The 25,748-nt window shown below is 39.2% G+C and overlaps 2 protein-coding genes across 9 annotated transcripts in view; one reads left to right on the top strand and one right to left on the bottom strand.

Moving 5' to 3' along the window:
* The window catches only part of PHKB (phosphorylase kinase regulatory subunit beta), a 219,435-nt gene extending 210,859 nt beyond the window's left edge, over positions 1-8,576 (bottom strand). For 2 of the 8 annotated variants that reach the window (XM_046680399.1, XM_046680398.1), the window contains exons 1-2: positions 8,460-8,550; positions 6,166-6,180 (exon numbers count right to left, since the gene is read on the bottom strand). In XM_046680399.1, the coding sequence (XP_046536355.1) occupies positions 6,166-6,180; positions 8,460-8,535 (91 nt within the window). In that variant the 5' untranslated portion in view covers positions 8,536-8,550. Of the gene's footprint in view, positions 1-6,165; positions 6,279-6,937; positions 7,011-8,131; positions 8,241-8,459 lie in introns of those variants that run through there. The other 6 variants (XM_046680401.1, XM_046680400.1, XM_046680402.1 and 3 more) reach the window with 5 other exon arrangements.
* A 103-nt stretch (positions 8,577-8,679) lies between these two features.
* ITFG1 (integrin alpha FG-GAP repeat containing 1) overlaps positions 8,680-25,748 on the top strand; it is a 283,980-nt gene continuing 266,911 nt past the window's right edge. The window contains exons 1-5 of the mRNA XM_046680407.1: positions 8,680-9,026; positions 10,714-10,786; positions 15,928-16,073; positions 17,213-17,270; positions 18,518-18,592. Of these exons, the coding sequence (XP_046536363.1) occupies positions 8,819-9,026; positions 10,714-10,786; positions 15,928-16,073; positions 17,213-17,270; positions 18,518-18,592 (560 nt within the window). The 5' untranslated portion in view covers positions 8,680-8,818. The remainder of the gene's footprint in view (positions 9,027-10,713; positions 10,787-15,927; positions 16,074-17,212; positions 17,271-18,517; positions 18,593-25,748) is intronic.

Below are 25,748 nucleotides of genomic sequence, written 5' to 3'. Positions count from 1 at the left end.
TTTCACAGACATTCATTATTTAATATGAAACATGGATTGAGTGCTCCTATGCCAGCACTGGGCACCGTGCTAAGTGTTAAACATAGAGACAGAGACATGTAACACATGGCTTCTGCCATCAGGCTACATCCTGCCTTCTCACCACTTTCCAATTTATTTTCATAGTAGTCAGAGGATCTTCATAAAATATTACTCAGGTTTATCACTCCATTACTTCAAATTTTCAATGGCTTTCCCTTCCATTTATAATAATATCTAAATATCTTTAAGGCTCCCAATGCCCTGCCCATCCCAGTCATCCTCTCTCTCCTAATCCTGTCATTCACAATGCTTTGTCCTTTGGCCTTCTCAGTACTCCTCAAATATCCAGCTCTATCTATCCCCAAATGCTAGCCTAGAACTTTCCTCACTCCAGCTTCTCACTTGACTCCTATTTCCTCCATCAGCTCAAATGTCACTTTCAGAGTCGCTTTCCGTTAAGTCACACCCTAATCCTACAAGAGACAGGGAGCTGACAAGTGGTGTTAAGCAAGGAAGCAACAGGATTAGTTCTCTTAGAAAAATCACCCAGACAGGAACTTGTAGAATGGACTGGCTAGAGAGGTGGTACAACGGGAGGCGATGGCTATAGGCAGGAAAGTTACATAGGAAACAACTGGAAGGAATACAGTATGTATGTGAAAGTACTGAAGTCACCTCTAGCTCTGCACGAAGTTCCATCAGGCTACGAGCTCTCTAAGACCAGTGTCATACATTACAAACTTCCTACGACATCAAAGAGGTCCAATAAACATTAATTAATTTGAAATGAGTGAGAGAAGAGCAGCAAACATTCCCAAGATGCAAACAATCACTGCCATTCGTTTATGGAACACCAGGCACTGTACACGATGAAGAAGGGGAAGGTAGCTGTGGTTAGGAGCAGCGGCTCTGCCTGAGTCTGCACCCTAGCGATGGGACTTTACGTAAGCTACTTTACTTCTCTGGGTTTCCATTTTTTTCATCAGAGATAGTCAATAGCACCTATAGCATAGGATTACTGTGAGATTTAAATATAAAGCACTGAGAACACTACTTGTCTTATACTATGTACTCAATGAAAATTAGCTACTGAAATTGTCACTGATGTCATCATCAACCTTATAATTGTTATCATTAGTACCACTACTACGACCAGTAGGTACTTCTCAGACACTATTTCATCTTCACACTAGAACTTACAGGGGATATACTATTATCTCCACTATATAATGAGGGAAAGTAGGTGCAAAAGTGATTCACACAGTTTGTAAGTATCATACTGGGATCTAGCCTGGCTGTATGAGTCCACAGTCCATATACCAACCACATTACGACACTCTTTCAAAAGGGGTGGGAAGGAGTCAGACATGATAAGAAATAGGATTTACTGAGCATTTATTATGTTCCAGGCACTCTTCTGACCTCTAGGGATACAGGAGTAAACAAAACTGATGAAGTCTATTCCATCATATGGGACAGGGAAGCCAAGAGAAAAATATCAAATAATGAGAAGTATACGACAGAGAATTAAAATCAAGAGTGATGTGTCTGAGGGCCACTTAGATTGAGCAGGAAGAAAAGGCCTTTCTAAGGAGGCTAAGTTTAAGATGAGAACCTAAAAGACAACCAATAGGAAGAAGCTCCCCAAACAGCAGGATAGAAAGCTTTCCAGGCAGAAGAAAGAGCTACTATAGAGAGGCTAAATGAAAACAAAACTGTGTCTTAAGGAACCAAAGCAAGTCAGCATGGCTGGAGAGCAGCAGGGGAGGAGACAGGTATTCCATGAGGAGAAAAGAGACACAGGCTTGGGGTCATCCAAGGGAGGGAACTGTGGATTTTATGCTAAAAGTAATGAAGGATCACAGGAAAGTGACATGATCTGACTTACATTTTTATAAGATTCTTCCCACTGTGGGGCAGAAAACAGACTGCAGTGAGGCAAGAATGTGATGACAAGAAACCAGGCTATTTCAGTAGTTTAGACCAGAGATGAAAGTGGCTTAGACTAGGGAGGTAGGAGTACAGCTGGAGAAAAACACAGAGATTTTGGTATATGTTTTTGGAGATGGAGCAGAACGGATTTACAAAAGAACTGAATAAAAAGGGTAAAGTCATAAGGAATAACCTCTACATTTTTAGCTTGAGTAGCTGGAGGAACAATGGTTTAGTTCACTGAGGTGGAGAAGATTTAGGAAGGCACATATTTGGGGTAGAAACAGGATTAGAAAATAAGAGTTTTGTTTTGGCCAGGTTACTTTTGAGATGCCCGTCATATACACCCATTTGGAAATGTTCAGTAGGCACCGGGATCAGAACCAGGAATTCTGGGGAGTTCCTCTTACTATTTCTCTGGCTTCACAGAAGACTGAAGATAAAACAGCAAGAGGAAAACAGCTTTCAAGATGCACAAGGTGAGCCTTCTGCAGCAATCTAAACAGTGAGACAAGCCACGGTACTCTTCACGAAACCATTTCACTTACAAGATCTGAAGCATTATCTTTTCTGAGGATAATGACACAGAAAGAAAGTAAGCTTTAAGGTCAATGAGATTCATACCAAGGGAGCTAAGCCGTATCATATGGCTTCTATTTCCTAAATTTTATAAGATTATAGGGCAGGACCTAGTAAGAAGAGATCAGAGCTCCCAGCAGGATACAATTTACAATTGCTTCTGAAAATTCCATTCTAGTTGCAAGGAATTCATCGCATACCCAATATAAGACAAAAATATCTTCTAACTATACATAAAATAATGACTGCTCTTCCTGCTGTCATACAGAAGTTTCCATGGAAACTACAGAAACAATTTCTTTAGACTTGCAGTGATTATTGATAACGAAATGGACTTAGCGTAAAATGAGAGCTAGATTCTGGGTAATCTGATTCTAGCTAATTATATTTTAGCATGACAAGTTTTCTTAATCAAATGGCTATTTTGAGGGTAGATACCAAAATGAAAGAAAGAGATAAGCAACCATGTCTGTTTTTGTATAAGTCCTACTCCTAAATATATACCAGCAATATTGTAAAAGACACATTTTTAGGAAAGATAAGATATAAAATTTATTGGGCCGCTACTAAATATCAAGTGCTTTACCTACAATATCTTATTTAATCCTCACAATAATCCCTCCAGGTAGGTTTTACTACCCTTATTTTTACAGAGAAAGAAATCAAGTCTCAAAGATATAAAGTAACTTGCTCAAGATCAAACAGGCACTAAACAGAGCCAGGATGAGATTCAGGTATAGCGGAAAACAAATGCGTACTTTTTCCGTAGGCTCTTAAAGGAGGCCAAGACACACAACAGTCCAGAAGCCTCGGGCCTATGGTCTCTTTAACCCACAAGAACCTTTCTGATTACCTGAGTGTTAAATTAGGGTGAAGACAAGGCTGCTATATAAATGCCTAAAAAGAAGAAATTGTCAGTCACATAAAATAAAAAGTTGAGTTTTGCCCAGAATATACAACAAAACTTTACCAGGTATTGATATGCCCATCAAACCAAATCAAATCAAAGAAAATTAATCAAAGAACCTAAAAAGAAATAAGGAAAAAACTCAAGTCACATGCTGATAAACACAGAGAGATGCTGATAAACTTACAGAGCCAGCATAGAGATAAGCTGATGATTCATTTTAAGAAGGAGTAATTTTAAAAATAATCATCTAAGAATAAACGTGAAAATGCCGAGACATTTCTTACCTCACCACAAAAATGCTACAATTACTATAAATAACTGAACTATAGTACCAATGTGACTGGTATAGCTGACCAACTCTGCTAACCTAATATATTACATAACTGTAGTAGTCAAATGAGAAATGAAAGCAATCTCAGGTACTGGATGCTACACTCCTTCCCTAATAATTAGTTAATTCATTTTGGTTGTGGAATTTGCCTATAAGTTGATTGTCTTGTACATTTTACGTCAAGGTTCTTTAAAGAAAAACCTGGACATCCAGATGTCTTTTTGGATTTAAGCAATCAGAACTGAAGAAATTATATTCAACCACAGCACATACCGACACAGTAGCAGTTAGAGCACAGCTCAAGCATGCACGCATAGAAACGCAGGACACACAATAAATTCAAGAAAGAGTAGAAACAAAGAAAAAACAGCAGAATCAAATCTAGGAGGAAGAAAGGGAGTTAAAATCCATAAAATAATCCGGGTACTTTGGAAACTAATTTTCCATAACCAAGATACTGGCTTTCATTTTTGGTAACACTGGATAGTTTCCAGCCAAAAGTACCAGGGAAAAGCTCAGCTGTGAACCCAGCACACGCTTTAAAATGACTTTGAAATGAAATTACACCATAAAACACTCTCTTACGATGATAATGTCCAAGGAAACACAATAGAGGAAAACAAATCATTTCCAACATAAATGCAGTATTTCCAAATTAGTAAATAAACTATAAATGCAAACCCCTCTGAGTATTTATTTTAACAGATAAAAGTTTTAAGTATTTCTTTATAGTCATTACTAAATTTTTAGTTAGAGGAACACAAAAGTATAAATATTGAAAAGTAGTTTTTAAGGAATCAGTCTTTAAAATGGCTTCAGCATCAAGTTTGGTATTTTTCTATTTTGTTTCTTGAGGCATTCTATTTTGATTGAATAATATGGTACTGGAAAAGTTCCTTGTATATTCCTTCAAACACTCTATGTACTGTTAAAGCACAGTGCTTAAATTTTGAAATTTTCAGGACTATTGGTGCATCAAAGCATATCTTTAGCATTCTATTTCCCCATAACTGCTGAAGGACTTTGCTAATGCTGAAAACCCACTGAGCCCTTATTATGAAAGCCTAGATGGAAAAGAGCCTGGTGCTCAAAAGAAGAACAGACTGCCTAAAGTTTTCTGCCCTTTTTTTCTCTCAGTTTAAAGATCAAACGAGAAATCACTGGGCAATGTTACATATCCTATTTTGTCATTTAGCAGATGACAACTAAAAACAAGGATCATTTTCATTTCTTAAAGTGTAAGCTTTGTTTTCTCCTGTTGAACTGTATTCTTCTTTAAGCTATTTCCTATTTCTTTTCTTCAAGATTTTCCTCCTCCAACTTGCCAAAAAGAGGACTTGAAATATAAATGAAAATAAAGGGGAGAACCAATTCTGAATGGTTATGGTGAAGCTAAGAGAGTTTTCACTGTCACTGTTTGGGCTGGCTCCTCTCACATTTACCTGTTCATGAGTTCTGAGATTGAATATTCTGCTTAAGGTACATTAGAGTCAAAGCAGCCTCTTGCCAACAGTCTTCCCCCTGAGTGCTCACACACACCACAGGTTTTAAATGGCCCAAGGTGGGTCACGACTTGCAGAAAAAAGCCCTAAAGACTTCAGTCTTCAGTTCAGCTGTATGGCCACTTAATGAAGCCTTTTCTTCCTCTGTAAAGCAAGACTGGACACATCCACAGGCCCGGGTTCCTAATGGGAGTCCATACATGGTCTTTCCTGGATGCAGGAATCTCCTCAAAATTGTTTTCAAAATCCTGGGCACTCCTCTGGGGAGCAATTCCACAGCTTTCATCCAGCTTGCAAAGGGTCCTACCAACATGACAGTGTAAGAGCCATTGTGCCAACATCCCCTCCAGCCCTTACACCAGGAAGCCATGGGATTGAAGACCAAGCATATGGCCTTGAAACACAATAGTCTCAAGATCTGGGGCAAATTGCTTCACTCTGTGAGCTTCCCTTTCCTGTCTACGAAAATGTACATAAAAATATCTACTTCACGGGGAGTTGATGAAGAGTAAATAATTGGGATGCTGACCAAAATTTCTAATGTATAAAAGTTATTTCCATTATGCATGAAGACAAAAATAATTCAAGAGACTTTTTATGTACCCATTTGACAACTGAGTTTCCCAGACACTGAGAAACTGCCCCTTGTCAAACAGAGCAAGTACAAAGGCACGGACTCCACTCTGAACTTCTCATGACCCACATAACAACACAACAGGTCACATTCAACATACAATGCAAATTGGAGCCTAATAATAGCAGAAATGATGCTCAGGCTTGGGCCCACCAAAGAAGAAATAAAACCAAAAAGATATCATATGGTGACAAGAACTTTCAGAAACAAAGGTATTTAAAATTACCAGTGACCCTTTTGGGGTCTACACACTTACCAGACCTTAAGAAAGCTGGTGGAGAAGAGACGACCGCATCAGGTGAGCTGGCCATTTCAAATTGTTGACTCTAATCATAAGCGTCGCGGGCTAAACTACAGCAATTTTCAAAACTGTTTAGTGAGGGTTAGAGCAATCAGCATTAGATTAATTGAAAGCAGTGTGAGTAGTTATTAAGATGATGCAGTGTGCAACAAAGGCAATAATTGAGGTTCATTATAATTTTATTTTCTCTTTCATGAGTTGAAAACTTGATTTTCTTTTCTTTGATAAATTACATTTGCTTATATAAATGAGACAGGAAATATATCCACTTACTACACATTACATAAGAGTGACATCCTTTATTGAGCAGGGAAGCGATTATGCTACTATGTAACAATGCTCAGAATTTTGCAGCGGCATCTGCATCAGAGTTAGCTTAGTCCAAGTTTAAAACAAAGCTCAGTGTATATACTCTCCCAAAAGTAACAAGAATCAGGTTGATTGTTTTTAATGACATAGTCAGTCAATGATTCACTCAAGAAACCTTACAGTCTACACCTCAGTTACCAGAGGAAGAATCTGAAATCTCAACTCATTTGGAGGAATGACTTCAAACAGTCTCTCCTACTACTGTGATGTGAACATGAAGGAACACCCCACATTTACACCATGCACTTAACTACTTTGCTCGTGAAATTGCATTTAAGTGACTGCAGTCAACAATAGTTAAATAAAATTTCAAATTTTTTTCTAAGTTAAAAAGAGAAGGTAGGTTTTCAAAGCTTACTGTTATGACATGCATTTCAGAGGAAATAAAGACTGGAGAAGAAAATGAACCAATGTGCTTCTAAAGGAAAGGAGAAATTGCTGTAAAAATATATGTTGAGGGCAGAATTCAGTTCCCTGTAAGAAAACTCCAGTTACTCTCTTTGACCAGATATTATCAATCCAATAACACTTTTTATAGCCATATTGACACACTGTTAGTGGTCAACTCAAACATGACACAAAAATTTCAAGAAAAAGTGTGAAATAAAAATATATGTGACCACTCCAAGTAACTGCATTGACTCTAAAATGTACTAGGGACTATTTTTGAAAAATGCTCTCATACTTTTGTGGTAGTTTTGCTATAATCCTACATAAATAAATGTAAAACTTTTTTTAAGGTTTAAAAATATTAGCAACAAAGATTGGGTGAATTTCTTCTGTATGATTTATGAAATTAGATACTTTATTCAAAATTCAACCAAAAAAAAAGGCAGAATGCACAAGAGACAACTAAGAACTTCATAAATGGGAAAAGTCCAAAATATAATGGGGGCATATTAGCTGAGGGGAAAAAAAAAAAACCCTCTTAATATCAACCAAATGCAGAGAGAATTTTCCTAGGCCTAAGCTTTCCCGTGTTCTTAGATTAGACACATAGACATTAGCATCTCTCAACACGGACATATAGTAACATCAATCCTTTAAAAGAGAAGAGTCTTAGTTGAAGACTTTTCATTCCACCATCTTTCCTGTTTACAGGCACACGTTGAGCTCAAGATTATATCCAGCCAGCCAGGAATAAGGGAAGTTTCAATCCTGTCTCTCAGAAGAGTTACCAGCTACAAGCGCTAACTTCGAAGTCGTGACTTTGCAATTTGAAGAAGTCAGTTCAGGCAGGACACTTGAAGTGTTCTAACTGCCTGCGCAGCGTCTTCTGACCTCGGCGGCCTTGGGTTTGGGAGCCGCGACCGGGAACTAGGCGTCCCAGGGCTGCTTGCTCAGGGAAGGGCCGGCTTCCTTCTGAGCCCTGACTATGCTCAATGTGACCCACTGCGTGGCCTGACGCCCTGTCCCCCTCAACTTCTGCCACACAGATAACTGGCTCGGGCTCAGAGCTTCTGAGAAATGTAAAAGGGAGAGATGAAATAAGGCAAGGAGCAGCGCCGGTTTTCTAGGACCAGATTATAGTCACAGCTAACAACGAAGCTACCTGACTTTTGAGGAGAAACACAGGGAGAACACACTCTTTCCTAGGGATGTGGCCGCCGTCTGATTTCTAAGACGACGACTCCGGAGAAGTCGGCATCACTGCCATCTTTCTAGGGGGAAACACACACGGAGTAAAGTTGGGGTCACTGTCCAATTTCTAAAGGTATGGGAGTCAGCAGGAGGAAGGCCGGGGCCGCCGCCTGCTTTCCCAGGCGGTACACGCCAGCACAGCTCCATCGCAGGGCCTGCACCTGCCTCCCGCCCGAGGCGCTTGAGGAGGAGCACTACCCACGGTGCAGGGGAAGGGGTGGCGCCCCAGCCAGCCAAACCTGAGCGCTTGGTCCGGGCTCTTCGCTCCAAGACCTTCCAGCTGACTTCGGCCACGAGCCCCGCCGCCCCCGCCATCGCGCTCTAGCCGCCGCCCCCGGGGCCGCCAGTCAGCCCCGGCAGGCCCCGCCCCCCCCGCGCGACACTGTCGGGAGGCGCGCCGGCCGGAAGTGAGCGCAAGGGCGGTCTTCGACCTAGCTCCACGGCCTCCCAGGCGTCAGAGCGGCAGCCCCAGCGGAGAGCCAGCGGGGAGCCGGCGGCGGCTCGTACGAGCGCCGGGGCTGTGCCATTCTCTCTCGGCCGGCGGCACAGTGCTTTCCGGCTGCCGTCAAGCGCGGCACCGGGCCGGCGGGCGGGGGCCATGGCGGCGGCGGGCCGGCTGCCGAGTTCCTGGGTGCTGCTGGCGCCGCTGCTTGGAGGGCTCGCGCTGCTGGGAGTCGGGCCGGTCCCCGCGCGGGCGCTGCACAACGTCACGGCCGAGCTCTTTGGGGCCGAGGCCTGGGGCACCCTGGCGGCCTTCGGAGACCTCAACTCCGACAAGCAGACGGACCTCTTCGTGCTGCGGGAAAGTCAGTGCTTGCCCGGCCCTCCCTCTGTCCACTGTCCCCGTGCCCCTACCGATGTTCCCCACACCCCTTGCTCGGATGGCCAGTCCTCCTGCGTTTCCCGGCCCTTCTCTCCCAGCCCTGTGTCTCTCCCTTTATCTCCAGCATCCTTGACAGCTTGCCGGTTTTCTCCATCTTTTCCAACGCCAGGGCCTGGCCTGGCCATCCCACTGTTTGACCTAACCCCCAAAAGCAATGGAAACACCCCAGTTTTTTTCCTAATAAGCTCTAGGCCTTCACCCACGCACCCCCTCCTCCCCATAGAATCACCCGCCTTCCAGAGTCCCTCCTGATTCCCAGGAGTCTTTGTATCTTGCCTATACATTCGCTCCCGAGGTCTCTCCATCCCCTATCTCTTTACTTCCTCCAGTATTCCTTCCCGTTGATGAACTGATGCAACTTGTCAAGTTCTTCTCATAGGAGACTTCTCCCTGCCTCGTTTACCTAATTCACCCCCTACTCCCGCTGTCAGCGTCCCAGCTTTCTCTGAAGCTCCTCTGCCCTCCCAACGCCCTGAACACTCCACAGTTCACACATGCATTTTGCAGGGACCACTGATAAACCCATTGTCTCCTTGGGAAAGGAATCTCAAACTGCAGATTCTTCTCTTTCCTAAGCTGACTAGTCTTTTGTGTGCGCCTGATCCTTTCTAGCTTTGGTCACCACCCTAGTCTTTCACATCTCTGCTTTCTTTGCCAACTCGTGGTTCTTGAGAGTTCCTTTTCCTAACCATCACTAAACAAAGTTTTTTGTAAATCTTGATGCTGACAATGGGCTTAGAGGGTCTTAGTGTTCTTGAGTACCCACAGAAGCAGGTACTGTTTAAGGTCAAGGCGGTGGAAGCAAGGAAGAGATGTGCTTGTACAGACCTTGAATGACACAATTCTGGCTCAGATATCTTGGGGTCTTTGCCTGGACCCCAGAGCCTCTTGTGGATCCTGAATATTGTTCCTCTGTTTGTATGACCCCTTGTATTGCAAGACGAGTGCATACTGCCAAACTTGGAACTACTGCATACAGAGACTTAACTTTAAAGGTGGCTTGCGTGTGCTTAAACAATTTCAGAAGTCTGTCCCAGTGAGCGCTTACTGTGCTCCAAAAATGCATCAACCTGGGGAATGGTTCCACAGGAGCCACAAGAGGAAGGTCTTAGGCAAGCAATTCAGGTTTTTCTGATTAAATACATAATCATGTCCTTGTTGCTAATCCAATACCCACAGTGGGTGTTCCTGTGTCCTTGGTGTGATGCATCTGTGTGGTGAACTAAACAGTCTTATAAGGGGCTGCATTCTTAGGTTTAGGGAGGACAAGGCTTGATATATAATATAGTTATAAGGTATGTCCTTTATGTGGTTCTTTTAAGTCAACCGATCTGACTCCTGGCAGAAGCCATTGGCTTTAATTTATCTTGACCTACTAGGTTTTCCATGTTCATCCTTCCTGTTTCTCTGCTGCTTTGAACATTGAATTTGTGATAGAGTTAGAAATTCCCATTCCATAGATTAGTAGGACTAACCTTGAGAGGGCAGATGAACTGGAGTAAAATAAAAGTTTTCTTGTTGAGAAAAGTACCTGGAAAACTTCTTGTGACCACTGATTGGATATGTTACCAGGAAACATTTTTCTAATATCATGTATTTGCTTTTTTTAGGAAATGATTTAATCGTCTTTTTGGCAGACCAGAATGCACCCTATTTTAAACCCAAAGTAAAGGTATCCTTGAAGTAAGTACAAATACGTTTCTGTAAAATAGTAGTCATTAGTGTAATAATGGTATGCAGTAGCTAGTTGGATTGGCTTTGAAATCAGTTTTACTCAACTGTGGTATTGACACAAAACCACTAGTTATGAGCTATGAGTAGCAGGCATTTTGTTAGGAAAAATACTAAATGTGCCAAAGCTTTAAAGTGATTTACTTTTTAAAAATATAAATAAATTTGAGTGGATCCAGATGTATTCCTGCATAAACACCCTTTATTCCCTTGCATCAGATATGCTTTCTTGAATGTGTTAGGGATTGTCCCTCATCCTGAGTGTGCTGTGGGAGCAGCTCACTTATGGGCTCGTCAGGTCAACTGTGTGTTTTGTATGAGGTGAGGGAGAGTAGTTTGCAAGAGGGGAGAAGGTCAGTGACTTCTGTTCTGATTTTTTGTTGTTTATTGACTGGTAGATGGTGAGTTTTTATGGTTGATTTTGAAGAAATTCAAATCAAGCTGAATTTTTTAAATGTTCAGATAATAGTTGTTATTTTTCTTTTATGTAACTAGCCTTGCTTGAAACACAGTGACCCCTATCAATAGTGAGCAACACAGTTTTGAACCTACAAGAAGCAAGTATTGATTGTTCTCTGATTCAAGGAAGAAGAGATGAGTCCGTGCAGGCTAAAGTGGCATAGAAGGCCATGGGACTTGAGCTTGACCTTAAGATAAGTAAAATTTAGGTGAAGGCTTTCAGCTTTAGGATGCAGCATTAACAAGAGATGGCATTAAAAACAGTATATTGTGGAGAGGAGGCCGAAAGATTTGCCTAACAAAAGTGGAGGGTACGCTTTGGAGAGTTATGGACTAGGAAGAGATCAGTGCAGACTAGGAACCTTCATAAATATCAGAAAGAGTTAGAACTCAATCCCATGATAAGTGGAGAATCATTACAGGTCCTTGTTTAAGAGAGAGATGATAGGGCCGGCCACATGGCAGATTTGTTAAAGTTCCACATGCTCACCTCCACAGCCCAGGTTCGTGGGTTCAGATCCCAAGCACAAACCTACTCCACTCATCAGCCATGCTGTGGAGGCATCCCACAAGCAAAGAATAAAGGAAGATTGGCACGGAAGATAATTCAAGGCAAATCCTCCACAAGCAAAAAAAGAGGAGGATTGGCAATGGATGTTAGCTCAGAGCAAATCTTCCTCACCAAAAAGAAAGAAAGAAAGAAAAAAAAAGATGATGAAAATGGTATTTAAAATTGATTTACTTGTTAACCCTGTGCAGGATGAATTGCTATGTAGAAAGATCAGCAATTATTTAGGAAATGGTTTAAAACACTTTTAAAGTCCCCAATGAGCTAATGAGTGCTCAGATTCTACAATATTTAATTTAAACTCAGACATATATTAAAAAAAAAAAATTGGCCTTGAGTTAGAACATTGAGAGGAAAGTTATAAATGGATAAACAGGAACTTATCCCTCTTGAGAAATGTTCCTGGGTATTAGATGTCAGCATGCTTAGAGTGGAAAGGGAACAGAAGTTGATAAATATTATGTACAAGAATTGAACTATCCAGAAGTGATTTTTTTTTTGGAAGATTAAAAGTTAAGGAAATTTATGGTATATAAAGGACTTGGGTTCCACTAAGTTAAAAAATAAATAAATTTCTTTTTCTTTGATTAATGCAGTCTTGTTTTATATACTTTTAAATTTTAGAAACTATTGTTTTTATTTATTTAGAATATTTTTCAAAGTGAAAATAATGATTCTTCACCCTTTTCTCCCCCCACTCCCCTGTTCCTCTCAGATGTAACCACTTTTAAAACTTTTAGCTGTTTCTTCTGGTGTCTATTTCCATATTTTAAAATAAGTTTTTACACTGTAATTTCTTAAGTTATTATTTCATCTCTTGAATTTTTTTTGTTGGCATGGATAAGGATTTAGCATCTTGAAATTATCTCCATCATTTTCATATAGTTATATCACATTTTTTAGTTGAATCAGTAGTTGTTGCTTACATTTTGACCATGTAGATTCTGTGTACTTCAGAACCAAGCAGTATACTGTATTTAATTTCTGTACAGTTTTTCCCTTCTGGAGCAAATGATTGCTTTTTAAAAAATAAATTGCCCAGTTTTCTGTGTACCTATCCTTAATTTCTTTGCAGATGTTCCATCGTATCTGCCATATACCTATTGTGCATTTTTGTTTTCCGTTGAGACCTCTGCACTCCTACCCAATCTGGATTCATTCTCTAGGCCTTCTACAGAGCTACAGTTTGGGGCCTTGCCCTTTGCTGTTCTTTGTTTGATCCCTGTTTCTTGGATCCAATGCCATTTTATTCTTTGCTTCTTCATTTACTTGACTGGAGCGCATCCTTCAGTAAATTCCTGAGAAGGATACACAGTATGTCCTTCCATGTCCAAAAACTTTCCACTCACCCTTAATGCTTTGGTTGGCCTGTAGTCTTCTAGCTTCGTGGGTTGCTATTTTAAGCCAATGTTCTTTCTCCTAATCCTTCAGATGTAACTTGTTTTATTTTTAATTTGGGAAGCTATGAGGGTCTCTTCTTTATCTCTTTTGCTCTGAAATCTCATGATGATCCATCTTGGTGTAGATTATTTTTCATTTATTATAGTGGGCATTAGGTGGTCCCCTTCAAGCTACAGGCTTCTATCTTTGGGGCTTTTTAAAATGTTTCATGTTATTTCTTTGATAGTTTTTTTTGCTCTCTTTCAGTAATTCCTGTTAGTTGGTTATTGGACTGCCTGGGTCCATTCTTTCTTTCTTTCTTTTATCGATGTTTTTGTCATTTTGTTTTGTTTTCCTTTCCAGGAGCTTTTCTCAATTTTATCTTAAGTTTTCTATTGGATTTTTTATGTTAGCTGCCATATTTTTTATCTTCAGGAAATTTTCTTTGTTGTCTTAGTGTTCTTTACTCTTAGCATGCTGTCATTTTTTTTTATGGACATACTTTTTTACATCTTCAAGTATAATTTTAAAGTTTTATTCTGTTCCCTCTATTATCTCTGTTTTCTTCAGATTCCTTATTGCCATGTGTTTTGGCTCTCTTTAGTATTCATAGTTTTCTTCCAAAGGGAGGTGTCTGTTCACATTTAAGATTTGAGTAAGGCACTCAAGAGCTGACTAGAAACTGCGTGCTGGGCCTTGCCTCCTGCCTTTAGCCCCGTGGGTGTGTCCTGGCTGGCTGGCATCCTGGGAGTAGGGTAGAGCTGGGGGAAGGGTCACACTGTTTCTTGTGTAGACTTCCCATTAACTCCTTGTTTTTAGCTTAAGGCCAAAACCTTAGCCTCTGCTGCAACTTAAATCTCTAATGCCTGAAACTTACCAGAAATAAACTTCTTGGTTCTTGCCTTGGGAAGCAAGAGGAAGAAGGGACCATCACTCACAACACAGACTTAAATTAAACCTCTTTTCAGCCTTGTGCCTCACTCTTGTCTTCCACTGTTTCTGATGACTCCAAATTCTGAGGCTCTCAGGGGTTCTTCAGGGCGAAAAACGTTCCTTCTTGAGTCTTTATCTTCAGGCACTTCAGCTTACAGTTTCCTTGCCCTTCTGAGTCGATTAGCATCCCTCCACCTGCTATCTCCTTTCTTAGCTTTTTGTCTTTGAGGGTTATACTTCTTGTTTTTAATTCATTCCATATCATTTGAAAGAAGAGATACGTGCATGTGTCAATCTGATGTTGTTAAAAGTTCTACTTCCTATTTTTAAACCATTAAGAAGCTGGGCAATTGTAGGAGTAAAACCTGATTAGATTAAGTTCCTATCTAATCCTTTGTAAGAAATTCCTATCTATTTCAGAGTACTTCCAGCCCCCAAATCATGAATGTTTTTGGACAAGTATGACTTCCAAGGATGTACAGTTTGTATTACTGTACATCCATATATACACACATACACATGCGGAGGCATGCACGTTAGGTGCACTTTGCGGCATAGTAGTCTGTGTGATTGCTATATCATCATTTCTAAAGACCAGGTATTTTTCATAGAAAGGTTAATGTATTGTTGGAATTCTTTGAGGAAACTGACATTACCAAAAATATTTTATTGTCATCAGGATCAATTTTAGAGGCCAGCACAACTGAATTTGAATTCCAGCTATTTCATTTAACTAGCTCTTTAAAGTGTTAACACTGAGAGCTACTTAATCACTCCAAACCTCAGTTTGCTGGTCTGTTCATGGAGAATAACAATGTCTGTTCCTGGTGATAAACATTAAATTATCAGATAATAGCTTTTAAGCACTTGGTATAGTATCTGGGACACAGTAAGTAGATGCATTATGATAAAGCTATTATTGTTTTTCTTCACTATTCTTAACCTTTTCTGTATTTTCTTCATTTTCATTTCTTATTTTGAAATAAAACATATATTTCTATAGTCTCAATTCCATTTAGAAAATAATTATTCATAGTCTATTTGGAAACTTGCTGTGTTGCTATTTGCTCTAAGTAGAATTAAATATAAGTTGAATTTAAGACCTATTTTCTGGTTAGATCACTCAGATGACATTATGACAAGACTCCAGAATGTTTTTGTTAAGTTTTCAACGTTGATAATTTTAGAATTATTGTTAAAAATATAAAATTAGGTATGTATGATTTGATAGTATATTGCCAGGTTTGGTAAAAGAACTTATATTCTATTGCAAATCTTGAGTAGTTTCCAGAAATAACATGATTACTTAGTTTTCACTGTAAATTTCAAATCTTCATTAAAATCCACAATTAAATATTTTATGTACATCGTTTAACCTTTAAAATGACAGTGATACTCGTTGCTGCTTTAGCAATTGGTTACGAGCCTCCCTTCCAAATGTCCTGGTGTCCTTGACAAGAGAACTAAGTAAAAAGACGATATTAGCTAAAGCTTGAACATAAAACTGAGCTTTCTCTTGATATATATCTGCAATTTTTCTTGTTTCTGAAGACTACTCTGCATTCACCCTGAGTTCTTTTGTAAACCAAAGAAGGCTACATACATAAAGGATGATAAGATATTAAAGAAGAGAATGAAATTAATCAGTTCTGTGAAATTTTAAATTTTGTGTTTTTTTTGTGTGGTACAAATATAGAGGTGTCCTTTTTTATTATAACTTGACCGACTATCTTAAAATGCTTGTTTCTTTTAGGAATCACAGTGCACTGATAACAAGTGTAGTCCCGGGAGATTATGACGGAGATTCACAAATGGATGTCCTTTTGACCTATTTTCCCAAAAATATTGCCAACAATGAATTAGGAGCTGTTATCTTCTGGGGACAAAACCAAACATTAGGTGAATTAGTTTTAAGAGTTTTTAATATTTGTCATTGGATATTAAAGGAAAAATTTGCCTGGTATTCTTAGGTAAATGTAACAAAAATATTTCTCTGAAATCAGTTCAGAAATGCAGTTCTTGAGTATCAGTAATTGTCTGTAAAAACTTTTTTAAAGGTTGATTTTTATTTTTCAACCCAGAACTGGTCTGGGATCAATTCCAGAGAACAAAATCCACTCTTTCTAGCTTGAGGAAGAGAGAGATTTATCAAAGGGTTCTTATGGCTTACAGAATTATTGGGATGGCTGAAGAACTCTTTAGTTCTCTGGGCTGAACTTTCAGGAAGCCACTGCCTTTTCATTATCAGCAAGTGGCCAGTTGCACAACTGCTAGAAGGACACTGTCCTTGCTGTGATTCTCACCAGCAAGATGAGTGCCCCGCACCCTGCCTCCTGATTCTCACAAGGTCAGCCATCCGACACTGACGCAGAAATGGCGGCAGCACAGCCTTCACCTCATTCCCGCCTTCCAGAACTCACAGGATAGCTGATTGGCAAGGCTTACATTTTCTCCAAAAGCTCAGATGCAAGGATATCTGAGAAATGCTATTTTTGGTTTCTAATCTTCCCAGTGCAGGCAAACACAAAAAAGTTAGAATGAGGTTGAGAATCAGTCTATGACATCCACTCACAAATCTTCAAGTCTTATCTGAAAAGCCAATTAATTATACCTAAATAGACAACTTTATTCATGGAGCCAGATTTCAAGGCCAGGATGGGGGAGGCGGGGGCAGGGCATGGACATTTTAGAGTCAAGTATTTTTGTGTATCTTGCCTTCTTTACACCAAAACCTTAATTGTCAACTGCTCTAGTACTAAACTGGATATAAAGAAAACTAACCTAAGTGATTTTCAGATTGAAGCCTCAAAAAGAAGTTATTATAATGCTAGTCTTCACTGTGGAATGAACTATCCCGATATTTTATCTTTACAAACTTGATGTCCATTTAAGTTAGATTCATAGTATCTCATTAATGGTAATAGTTGGAATTAATTACAGATAAATCTTGAAAAGAGTAAAAGAATATCTTTCCCTAAGTGTTGATTTCAAAAATAATATAAAATACCTGCTAATTTATATATTTTCTTTCTTCACAGATCCTAACAATATGACTATACTCAATAGGACTTTTCAGGATGAACCACTAATTATGGAGTAAGTATATGCTTACTTCCCTTTGAATGATTTAAAACTTAGAAGCATAAAATAAAATCTATCACGTAAGAAACTACTTTGCTAAGACAGTAAGTTCATTCTCCCTTTAAAACTGATACTCTTGATTATATTATATTAGCCATGATGGAGAATAGAGGAAAATGAAATTCAATATTTTGGAACGGGGAAGAAATTTGTGTTTTTGTTTTGTTTCACTAGCTTTGAATGTATCCATTATGGATCTATTTTGATTCTAGCCATGTTATTACTCAGAGAATTAAGATAACTCTTTTTTGGGTAAAACTATTAGTGCTTGATTAGCAGATATGAAGGGTACAGGGTTTCCTCTAGAAATTTAGAAAGATTTCTCTACTAGGGAGAAGCTTTTGGTTTTTTTTCACAATTCTTCCTTAGTGTTATCATTTTTTTCCTCAGAATAGACTCATGTACCAGGATAAACTGAATCCACATTTCTGTCAGGAGTTTGGTAATGAGGTAGAGAGATCGTCTGGGGACTAAAACACTGTGCAGCCACCTTCTCACTTCCAGGGCTGCCTTTTGTACGGTTACTAACATAATAGTCAGACTTCAGTAGGTCAACGGCCGTTAGAAGTCTGAACTATAAGTCCATGGATTAGTTGTCTTAAAGATGTTCAGCTTGATTTCTTTCATAGTCGGGTATTTTTTCATTGTCGTTACAATATTCAAAATTCAAATGTGACTTTTTTATACCAGGTAGGGATTATTTTTGTGGGTTATTTCTCCCAAACCCATCTAACTAAGCAAGTTGGGTTATGATTCTGAAATAAGTGCTGTCTCCTTATTATTCAGGAATAGTCTAGGTTATGTGCAAGTTACAGACAACCCCAAAATCTCACAACAAAAGTTTATTTCTTCCTCACACTACATGTCCAGTGTGGGTCAGTGATAGGCTCTGCTCTATGCCATCACTCAGAGTCAGGCTGTTGGAGCCCCATCGTCTGTGGAGCTGGCCCATCTGGACCACATACTCTTTTCATTACCATGGCAAGCTTAAAGAAGGCTGGAGAGTGCAGTGACAAAAATTAAACACTTTAGCCTGGAAGTGACACGTGTCACTTCTGCTGACATTTCATTGACTACAACAGATACTAGTGAGCGTTGTAATGTCTACCACATCTCTCAAAAGTTATTTTTCTTTTAAAGCTAAGTTACAAGGGAGAATTTAATAAAATAGTTGCTTAATGTTTTTAATGTTTCCTTTTCAGCTTCAATGGTGATTTAATTCCTGATGTGTTTGGTATCACAAATGAATCTGACCAGCCACAGATACTATTAGGAGGGTGAGTAAATATGATTATAACCATGTAATTAATTGCACATATTGCTGCTGCAAGGACTGGGTGTCTGTGTGATTTGATTGCTTTACCCATTGGGAAGAATCCCAGCTCAGTGGAAATCTTTGTTGGTAAAGATTTTTAAAAGGGCATTTGATCAACATAAAAGCTTTCTCAAATGGTTGGATTTCATCTGTAACTGCTTTCCATGTAGAGCCAGCTTAATCCGTTTATCCCTCTGGAAATTAGAGATGCAAACTTTACAGGTCCCCATCTAAATATTAGTTCGTTAGATGTTTTTAGAAATGGAATGATTGAATTTAAATAGGATAGATAACTGAGTATCTTGGATGGATTTTCCACCTTAGTCATGTTAGCTCTCAGACTTTTGTTAATAAGTCTTGTTCCTTCTTTCCTTTATTTGTTCAGTGAGCAATCACTAAATGCCTGAAAATGTAAACATTCCTTCTGTAAGCTCTGGAAACTGTTCCGTGTATACTTTATCCTTGACCAATATGTGTGCTGGGATTCTTATTATCCAAGCATGGCGTTCTTAAGAAAAACTGCCTGGAATCTTGCAATTCAAAAATCTCAATTATAATTCTTCTACATTTAAATAGAATGGTCCTCCTAGCACAGGAATTCGTGGTAGCAAGATACTTTCACGAGCTACCTTCAACTTGGTTAATTTTCTCTGTATTTGATAAGGCAAAAATTTAGTTCAAGAGTACAGAACACATTTATTAACTTTTTTGACTTTCCAGCATGTGCAGAGAGCCATTGTGATCAATCTGCCTTCCCCAGGTACTTGAAAATCTAATGAATTTTCCCTCTGTGTTTGGAGAAGTAATGTATTTTTATGATTGGTTTTTGAAATGTGATTCACAGGCACACGGAAGAGTAAATTGTTAAAACTTAAGGTATTCTGTGGAGAAACTGTCGCATTTCCTATTACTTTCTCTGAAGGTTTTCAATAAAGAATATGGGTGTTTTGATGCTAGTCATGGTGACCTCTGAAAGAGTTATTGTGAATCTTAAATGAGAAACCTGTTTTTTCCCTAAACTTTGAAAAATGCCTGGAAGAGAGTCCTGCTTTGGAGACCAATTGGATGGAGATCCTGCTTTGCGTTTGTGGCCATCTCTAGGAGGAGCTGAGTGCGAGCAGCATTGGGGAAACGCACAAGCCACTCCTACAGGGGCAAGCCCTGCGAGTTTTGGGGACTACTTAAGAAATCCTGTTCTTTCCTTTCATCTCCTCCTTTAAAGGCAGTCATGTGATTGAGAATGTGATGGTGACTTCTGGCCTGGTTTATTTCATGGTAACCTCCATTTTAGTCAGAGAAATACTTCGAATATCTTTAATATGATATAGTTTGATCTTTAGAAATTAAAACTTGTGAAATAACTATAATTGGTAATTCAGAAAAGTAAAACTAATATCTTTATGGATTTTCTACTTAATCTACAAGAAAACTATTTAGAATATCATGTGATAGTGTCATAGACATGTTTGCTTTTATTTTTTATACATTATACTCTGGTATATTTAAGTATACTGGACTAATATTCTGGTATTTTATGATATTTTTCATTTAAACTTCAGTTATAGATTGAACCATAGTAGCTAACCACACTGTACGTGACAAGTTTGTATTCTGGATTTCGACATTCTAGTCTGGTATACTTCAGTATACTGGAGTAATACTCGTATTTTATGATATTTCTCATTTAAACTTCAGTTATAAACAATTGTAGCTAACCATATTGTGTGTAACAAGTTTGTATCCAAGATTTGTTCTGATGCCAATTTAAAAGAATAAGTTAGAAAAATTGACAGAAAAGAATTTCTGTCAGTTGCATTGTTAGGATGACTGTAGCCTAGTGTAGGGAAGATGACAGTTCCTCTGCCCCTGGGTCCTTCTGGCTGCTCTAAGAATTAAAGTGACATGAGTCAGGATAGCAGGAGAAAATAAAATGCAGTTTAATAACATGTGTACATGGGAGAAACCCAGGAGGGCTGAGTAACTTGCCAGAATGGCTAAAGCCACCACCTTAAATACCATCTTCAGCTAAAGACAAAGGAGGATGTTAGGGGTAGTGGTTTGGGACTTCAGAGGGTGGAAGACAATTTTCATGAATATGGAAATGTAAATGTTTGATAAACTAGTGTTTGCCGGGCTATCTATCAACAGTGTGACCCAAGAGACAGGACTTTGATAAAAATGGGCTTGCCGGTGACTTCCTGTCTCTCATACCTGTTTCACATTTTACTATAGTTACGGCGTTAGTTCCTTCCTGGAACAGGCCTTCTGTCTTAAATTCTTTTAGGCAGTTAAGGGGAAGGTCAAAGTTTCTTTCATAGTCTTTTGTTCTTAAAAACAATCAAGCTGAAGAGACACATTTCAGGGTGGCCAGCTCTGACCCCCCACACTAGCAATATCATGATTTAGACTGCAGAAAGCTGAATATTTCCCTAGGGGAGCAAGCATTAATATGTTACTAAAATAAGAAAAATAGATTTAGGCCATATCAGTTTTATAAGTTACAGACATATGCATAGGTGCATAAGTGAAAAAGTTATCAGCGTTGACATTTTGGACTATTCGCATGACCTCTGATTGGCAGTCCAATCCTATTTATCAAAAGATTTAACCTACCTTTTGCAACTTAAATATTATGCTTTATGGGTATGCCAGACCCAAGATTATCTTAAATTTAATTAAATTTGGCCAGTACCTTAATTTTATGGGAAATTTGCAAAGATCTTTAAATAGAGTGCTGAATGCTCCCATAGGATTGTGCTGGAAAGCCCAGGGCTGTAACCTGGCCCAGTACAGCCATGGAAGTAGGAGATTGCCCACAAATCGAACTAGCATGACCAGTTTGGCTGGAGTAAAGGTGCAGTTGTTCAGTCTAAGCAGGCGGTGGTAATAGGCAGAAGAATCCCTTTTATTGGTACAGTAGGGGTTATCTGACAGGGGCAGAATGGGTGCTAAATCTACTGAGGCGCCAGAGATCATTGAAGTGTGTTAAATGGTCAAAGGTGAGGCTTCAGTTTGTGCCTCAACCTCACTTTATAATGATGTGAAATAATATAATAATGTGCTGCAATACTTAGAAATAACACCTAGCTAATAAGTGTTAGAACAGCTTTTGCAGTGATGTGAGGTTATCATTAATGAGCATTTTCTATAAAAGGATGTTTGAAACTGGTGTTGCATAAGCATTCAGAATATTGTTTTTAGTATTGAAATGAAAATATTTGTACCTGTAGCTCTTATCAAAGCCAAAAGTAATGTTGCTCTGCTCAGATTTTTTATGATTCATATGCTGAGTTCAAACACAGTTCTGAGTCAGGTCCAAGTTGTGTATACTTGGGGATGTTAATGTAGCTATGGGTATGTGACAGATAAATATTTTGCCATACTCTGTTTACTTCATGAGTGATCATGAAACTTTTTTTTTTTTTTTTTTGGTGAGGAAGATTGGCTCTGAACTAACATCTGCTGCCAGTCTTCCTCTTCTCACTTGAGGAAGATTGTCACTGAGCTAACATCTGTATCAGTCTTCCTCTGTTTTGTATATGGGACGTCACTACAGCATGGCTTGATGAGCGGTATGTAGGCCCACACCCAGGATCTGAACCTGCAAACCCCAGGCCACCAAAGTGGAGTGCGCAAACTTAACCACTGCGCCACTGGGCCAGCCTTGAAAATTTTCTTTGTAATATTATTGGCACTGAAAGCACTCATTTTATCTGCTATGCGGGTGGGTATTTTTACCAGAAAAAACTAGATCTTCTATTTAAATATAGTTAGCTACTCTTGACCCAGAAGGAATAAATCCCTGTTCTTCCATGTAATCTTCTGTCTTTTCTTACATTATAACCAATTATTGGTTTATTAAACCACCCTTCATTCTTACTGCTGATTTTGTTAGAATTATAGAAAATACTGCAAATGCCTATCTTAATGAAATATATTGTATCACTTAAATCTATTGTTTAGAAAAATATGAAAATTCTGATGAGATTTATAAGACAAAGGAAAACCAAATAATTATCAAGTCGACTTTTAATTTTGTGATCAGCCTTGTGCTCATAATCTTAGCAGAAACAGGTGGCTTTGAGATGATTCACGTTTTCTAGAATCCTGCTAGCGAGCCCCCTTCTAGCCTTGTACGCCATTTATGCTTTGAACGTTGCTCTTTAAAGGAATCTGTTAGAACTTGAGACATAAGTTTTTTACTGGTGTTTCCATAGAAGAAGTGCCTCAGTTTTCTAACTTTTCTCTTTTCCTAAGAAAGCTTTGCTGTTGGGGATAAAGTCATTTATTCTCCCATTGTTGCTCACCTACAGCTTTTTCAAAACTCAGCCACAGAAATAGTGAGCGGCTTTAGCAGAGGACTGAACATTGCATGTGCTGTGATCATTGCGAGTGGCGTGTTACTTAGGATCTGTAATTTTATTTTCTGGAGTCCCACTGGGAGCTTTCGAGAGGTCAGTGAGACGCCCGGGAGTCCCTGGTGGTGTCTCGTACTGCTCGGTTTTGGGTTCTGGCTGGCAGTATTGGATGTAAGTGAACTTTTGTTTGTTTCTTAGTGAATGATTTAACATGTTATTCTCAAAATTTACTCACTTTACTTTTAGTTAAATCTTACAATTTTTAGATATGTATTCTTTGTAGTAATCATTCAGAAAGATAAGCTTTTGAGAAAAGCATAGTTTTATAGTTTCTGTGCAAAGAAATTTGACAGTAACATTTCATCATAAATGTTGATGATATTTAAAACTGTCTGAATTCAGCATATTTCTATTAGCATGTATCAAAATTTTATTTCATTCTTTGAGGGGAAGGTTTTGTCTTGTTTCATTACTATTTGCATATGTATTGAAAAAAGTCCATTTTAAAATGAACGTAGAATACCACTGAACCCCTTAAAATTGTTAAGATGGTAAAATTTATGTTATGTATATTTTACCACAATAAAAAAAATTGCAGGGGCCAGCCCAGTGGCATAGTGGTTAAGCTTGCATGCTCCACTTCGGCGGCCTGGTGTTCACAGGGTCGGATCCAGGCATGGACCTTGCATCGCTCATCAAGCCATGCTGTGGGGGCTTCCCACACAAAGTAGAGGAGGATTGGCACAGATGTTAGCTCAGTGACAATTTTCTTCAAGCAAAAAGAGGAAGATTGGCAGGGATGTTAGCTCAGGGTCAATCTTCCTCACCAAAAAAAAGAAAAATTGGAAAAAGAAAAACAAGCATAGTTAGAGAAGCTGTGTATACAGAAGAGTTTGAGTAAGATTAGTGTACATTATCATTTCCATTTAGAGTAAGATGAATCATAAGACTTTATAATTCCTGAAAATACAGGTTAAGTCCTCTTTCATTAGACTCCTCTTGCATTTTTTAGAAATATATGTGCTTTTGAAAATACCCTGAAAATACTTGGTTTTTAGCAGTCTGGAGGCCCAGGCTCTGAGCTGCAGTTCCTGAGCTCCACACTAGTCCTGAGCAGAGGTGTGAGTTGAACAGAGGGGGCCTGTGCTGCTCTTCAGACTGCCTGCTCTTCTGTTAGGTCTGCCTGCCACAGGAGCCAGTGCTGCCAAGCACGTCTTAGGTGTAACATTATTGTTGTACACCCTGTGGAGGTAGGAATATTGGGACAAAGTAAGGATATGACTCAAAGAAATCTCCACATTTTCTCTTATGAATATGTTGTTTCTGAGAGGTCCTTAACGTTTCTGGTCCATCCCACACCTTTGAGTTCTAATAAGGTCCCAGATCGAGTGAGTGACCCATCAAGTATTTACCAGTATGGCTTTTCTTCTCCAGTGAGGCTGCTTTTCCCACTCTTCTTCGTATATGCCCCTCTTCACTGTGCCCCTGCAGAAGAGCCATACCACAGGGTTGCACAGCGGATCTGTCCTTTGAGGCACAGGGTTGGATAGGGAAGGAAGAGAAGGAAGAAAATCTTAAGACTTTTTGCTTTTTAAACAACTACTGAGTAACTTTGGGGTTGGCGCTTTATATCAGTTCTCTCATATTTTTTTCTCATAACAGTTAGCTTGTATGGTTAAAGATTTTCTCTCAAGGAGATGGCTTAAAGAGGCTAATTCAGAGGTGAAGTGACCATCGCAAGCTTGCAGTGTATACTAAGATTCAAAGGATCTGCACTTTGAATCTTAGTCTCCCAGGGTCTAAAGCCTATGCCCTTGCCTTCAATTCTGTACAGCCATTACCATTGTTGTCGTCACAGAGGGCCTTTGGTGGTGCTCCTATGTGGCTAGCTTGGACTTCCTCGTAGCATAGTGACTGTTTTCCAAGAAGGAGCATTCCAAGAGGTGTAGGCAGAAACTGCAGATCTCTTTAAGGCCCAGTCCTGGAAGTTAAACAGCATCACTTCTGCTGTGTTCTATTGGTCAAAATAGATGGAAGAACTAGCTAAGACTCAAGGGAATTAGAGGATTACAGACTCTCCCTGTCGATTTGGGCACAACAAAATCAAAATGCAAAAGAGCATTGGGATGGGAAATAATGTGGCCATCTTTGCAAACACAACACAGTAGGCTGTGTTTATTTCCTTTACCACAAGCAGAGACTTACAAAGGAATATGCAAACACAGATCATTTAAGGAGATCACCTTCTGGATCCTCAGGTTTCATGGGCACTCCTACCTAAGATTGACATCCCTGAGAATGTACCTGTTTTCACTGTAACTTTCTCCTCCTTCATATAAGAATGCCATATTCCTTACCTCCCTAAATCTTACTAATGATGCATTTCCTGGAGAATAAAAACCTGCAGGGCACCGAACACAGACATACTAAACTAATAGAATTTCCAATCTTTCTCTTTCTTAATACATATTTCTTTTAAGATGAAGCTTGCCTGCACAACGGAGCATTTTGATCCACATTGAGATATTCTGAATTCAGATGTGCTAGAGTGCAGTTGTGGGAGTAACCAGTTTTTGTTTTAATGACTTTGCCTCTCCATTCCTTGACTATTGTCAAAGAATTTGTTATTGTTGAAAGAGGGCCCTGGGAGAGCAAAGCAAAGAGCATCCATAAGAAACACCAAACTCCACAAAGCAGACCTTTCATCTATTTTTAGTACTCGATCCCTGGGACACATCATGAACTAGAAAGAAGATACCC

This window comes from Equus quagga, chromosome 13, assembly GCF_021613505.1.
Source record: "Equus quagga isolate Etosha38 chromosome 13, UCLA_HA_Equagga_1.0, whole genome shotgun sequence".
NCBI lineage: Eukaryota > Metazoa > Chordata > Mammalia > Perissodactyla > Equidae > Equus > Equus quagga.
Note: the sequence above shows the minus strand (reverse complement) of the source record. Positions and strands in the feature narration are given on the sequence as shown.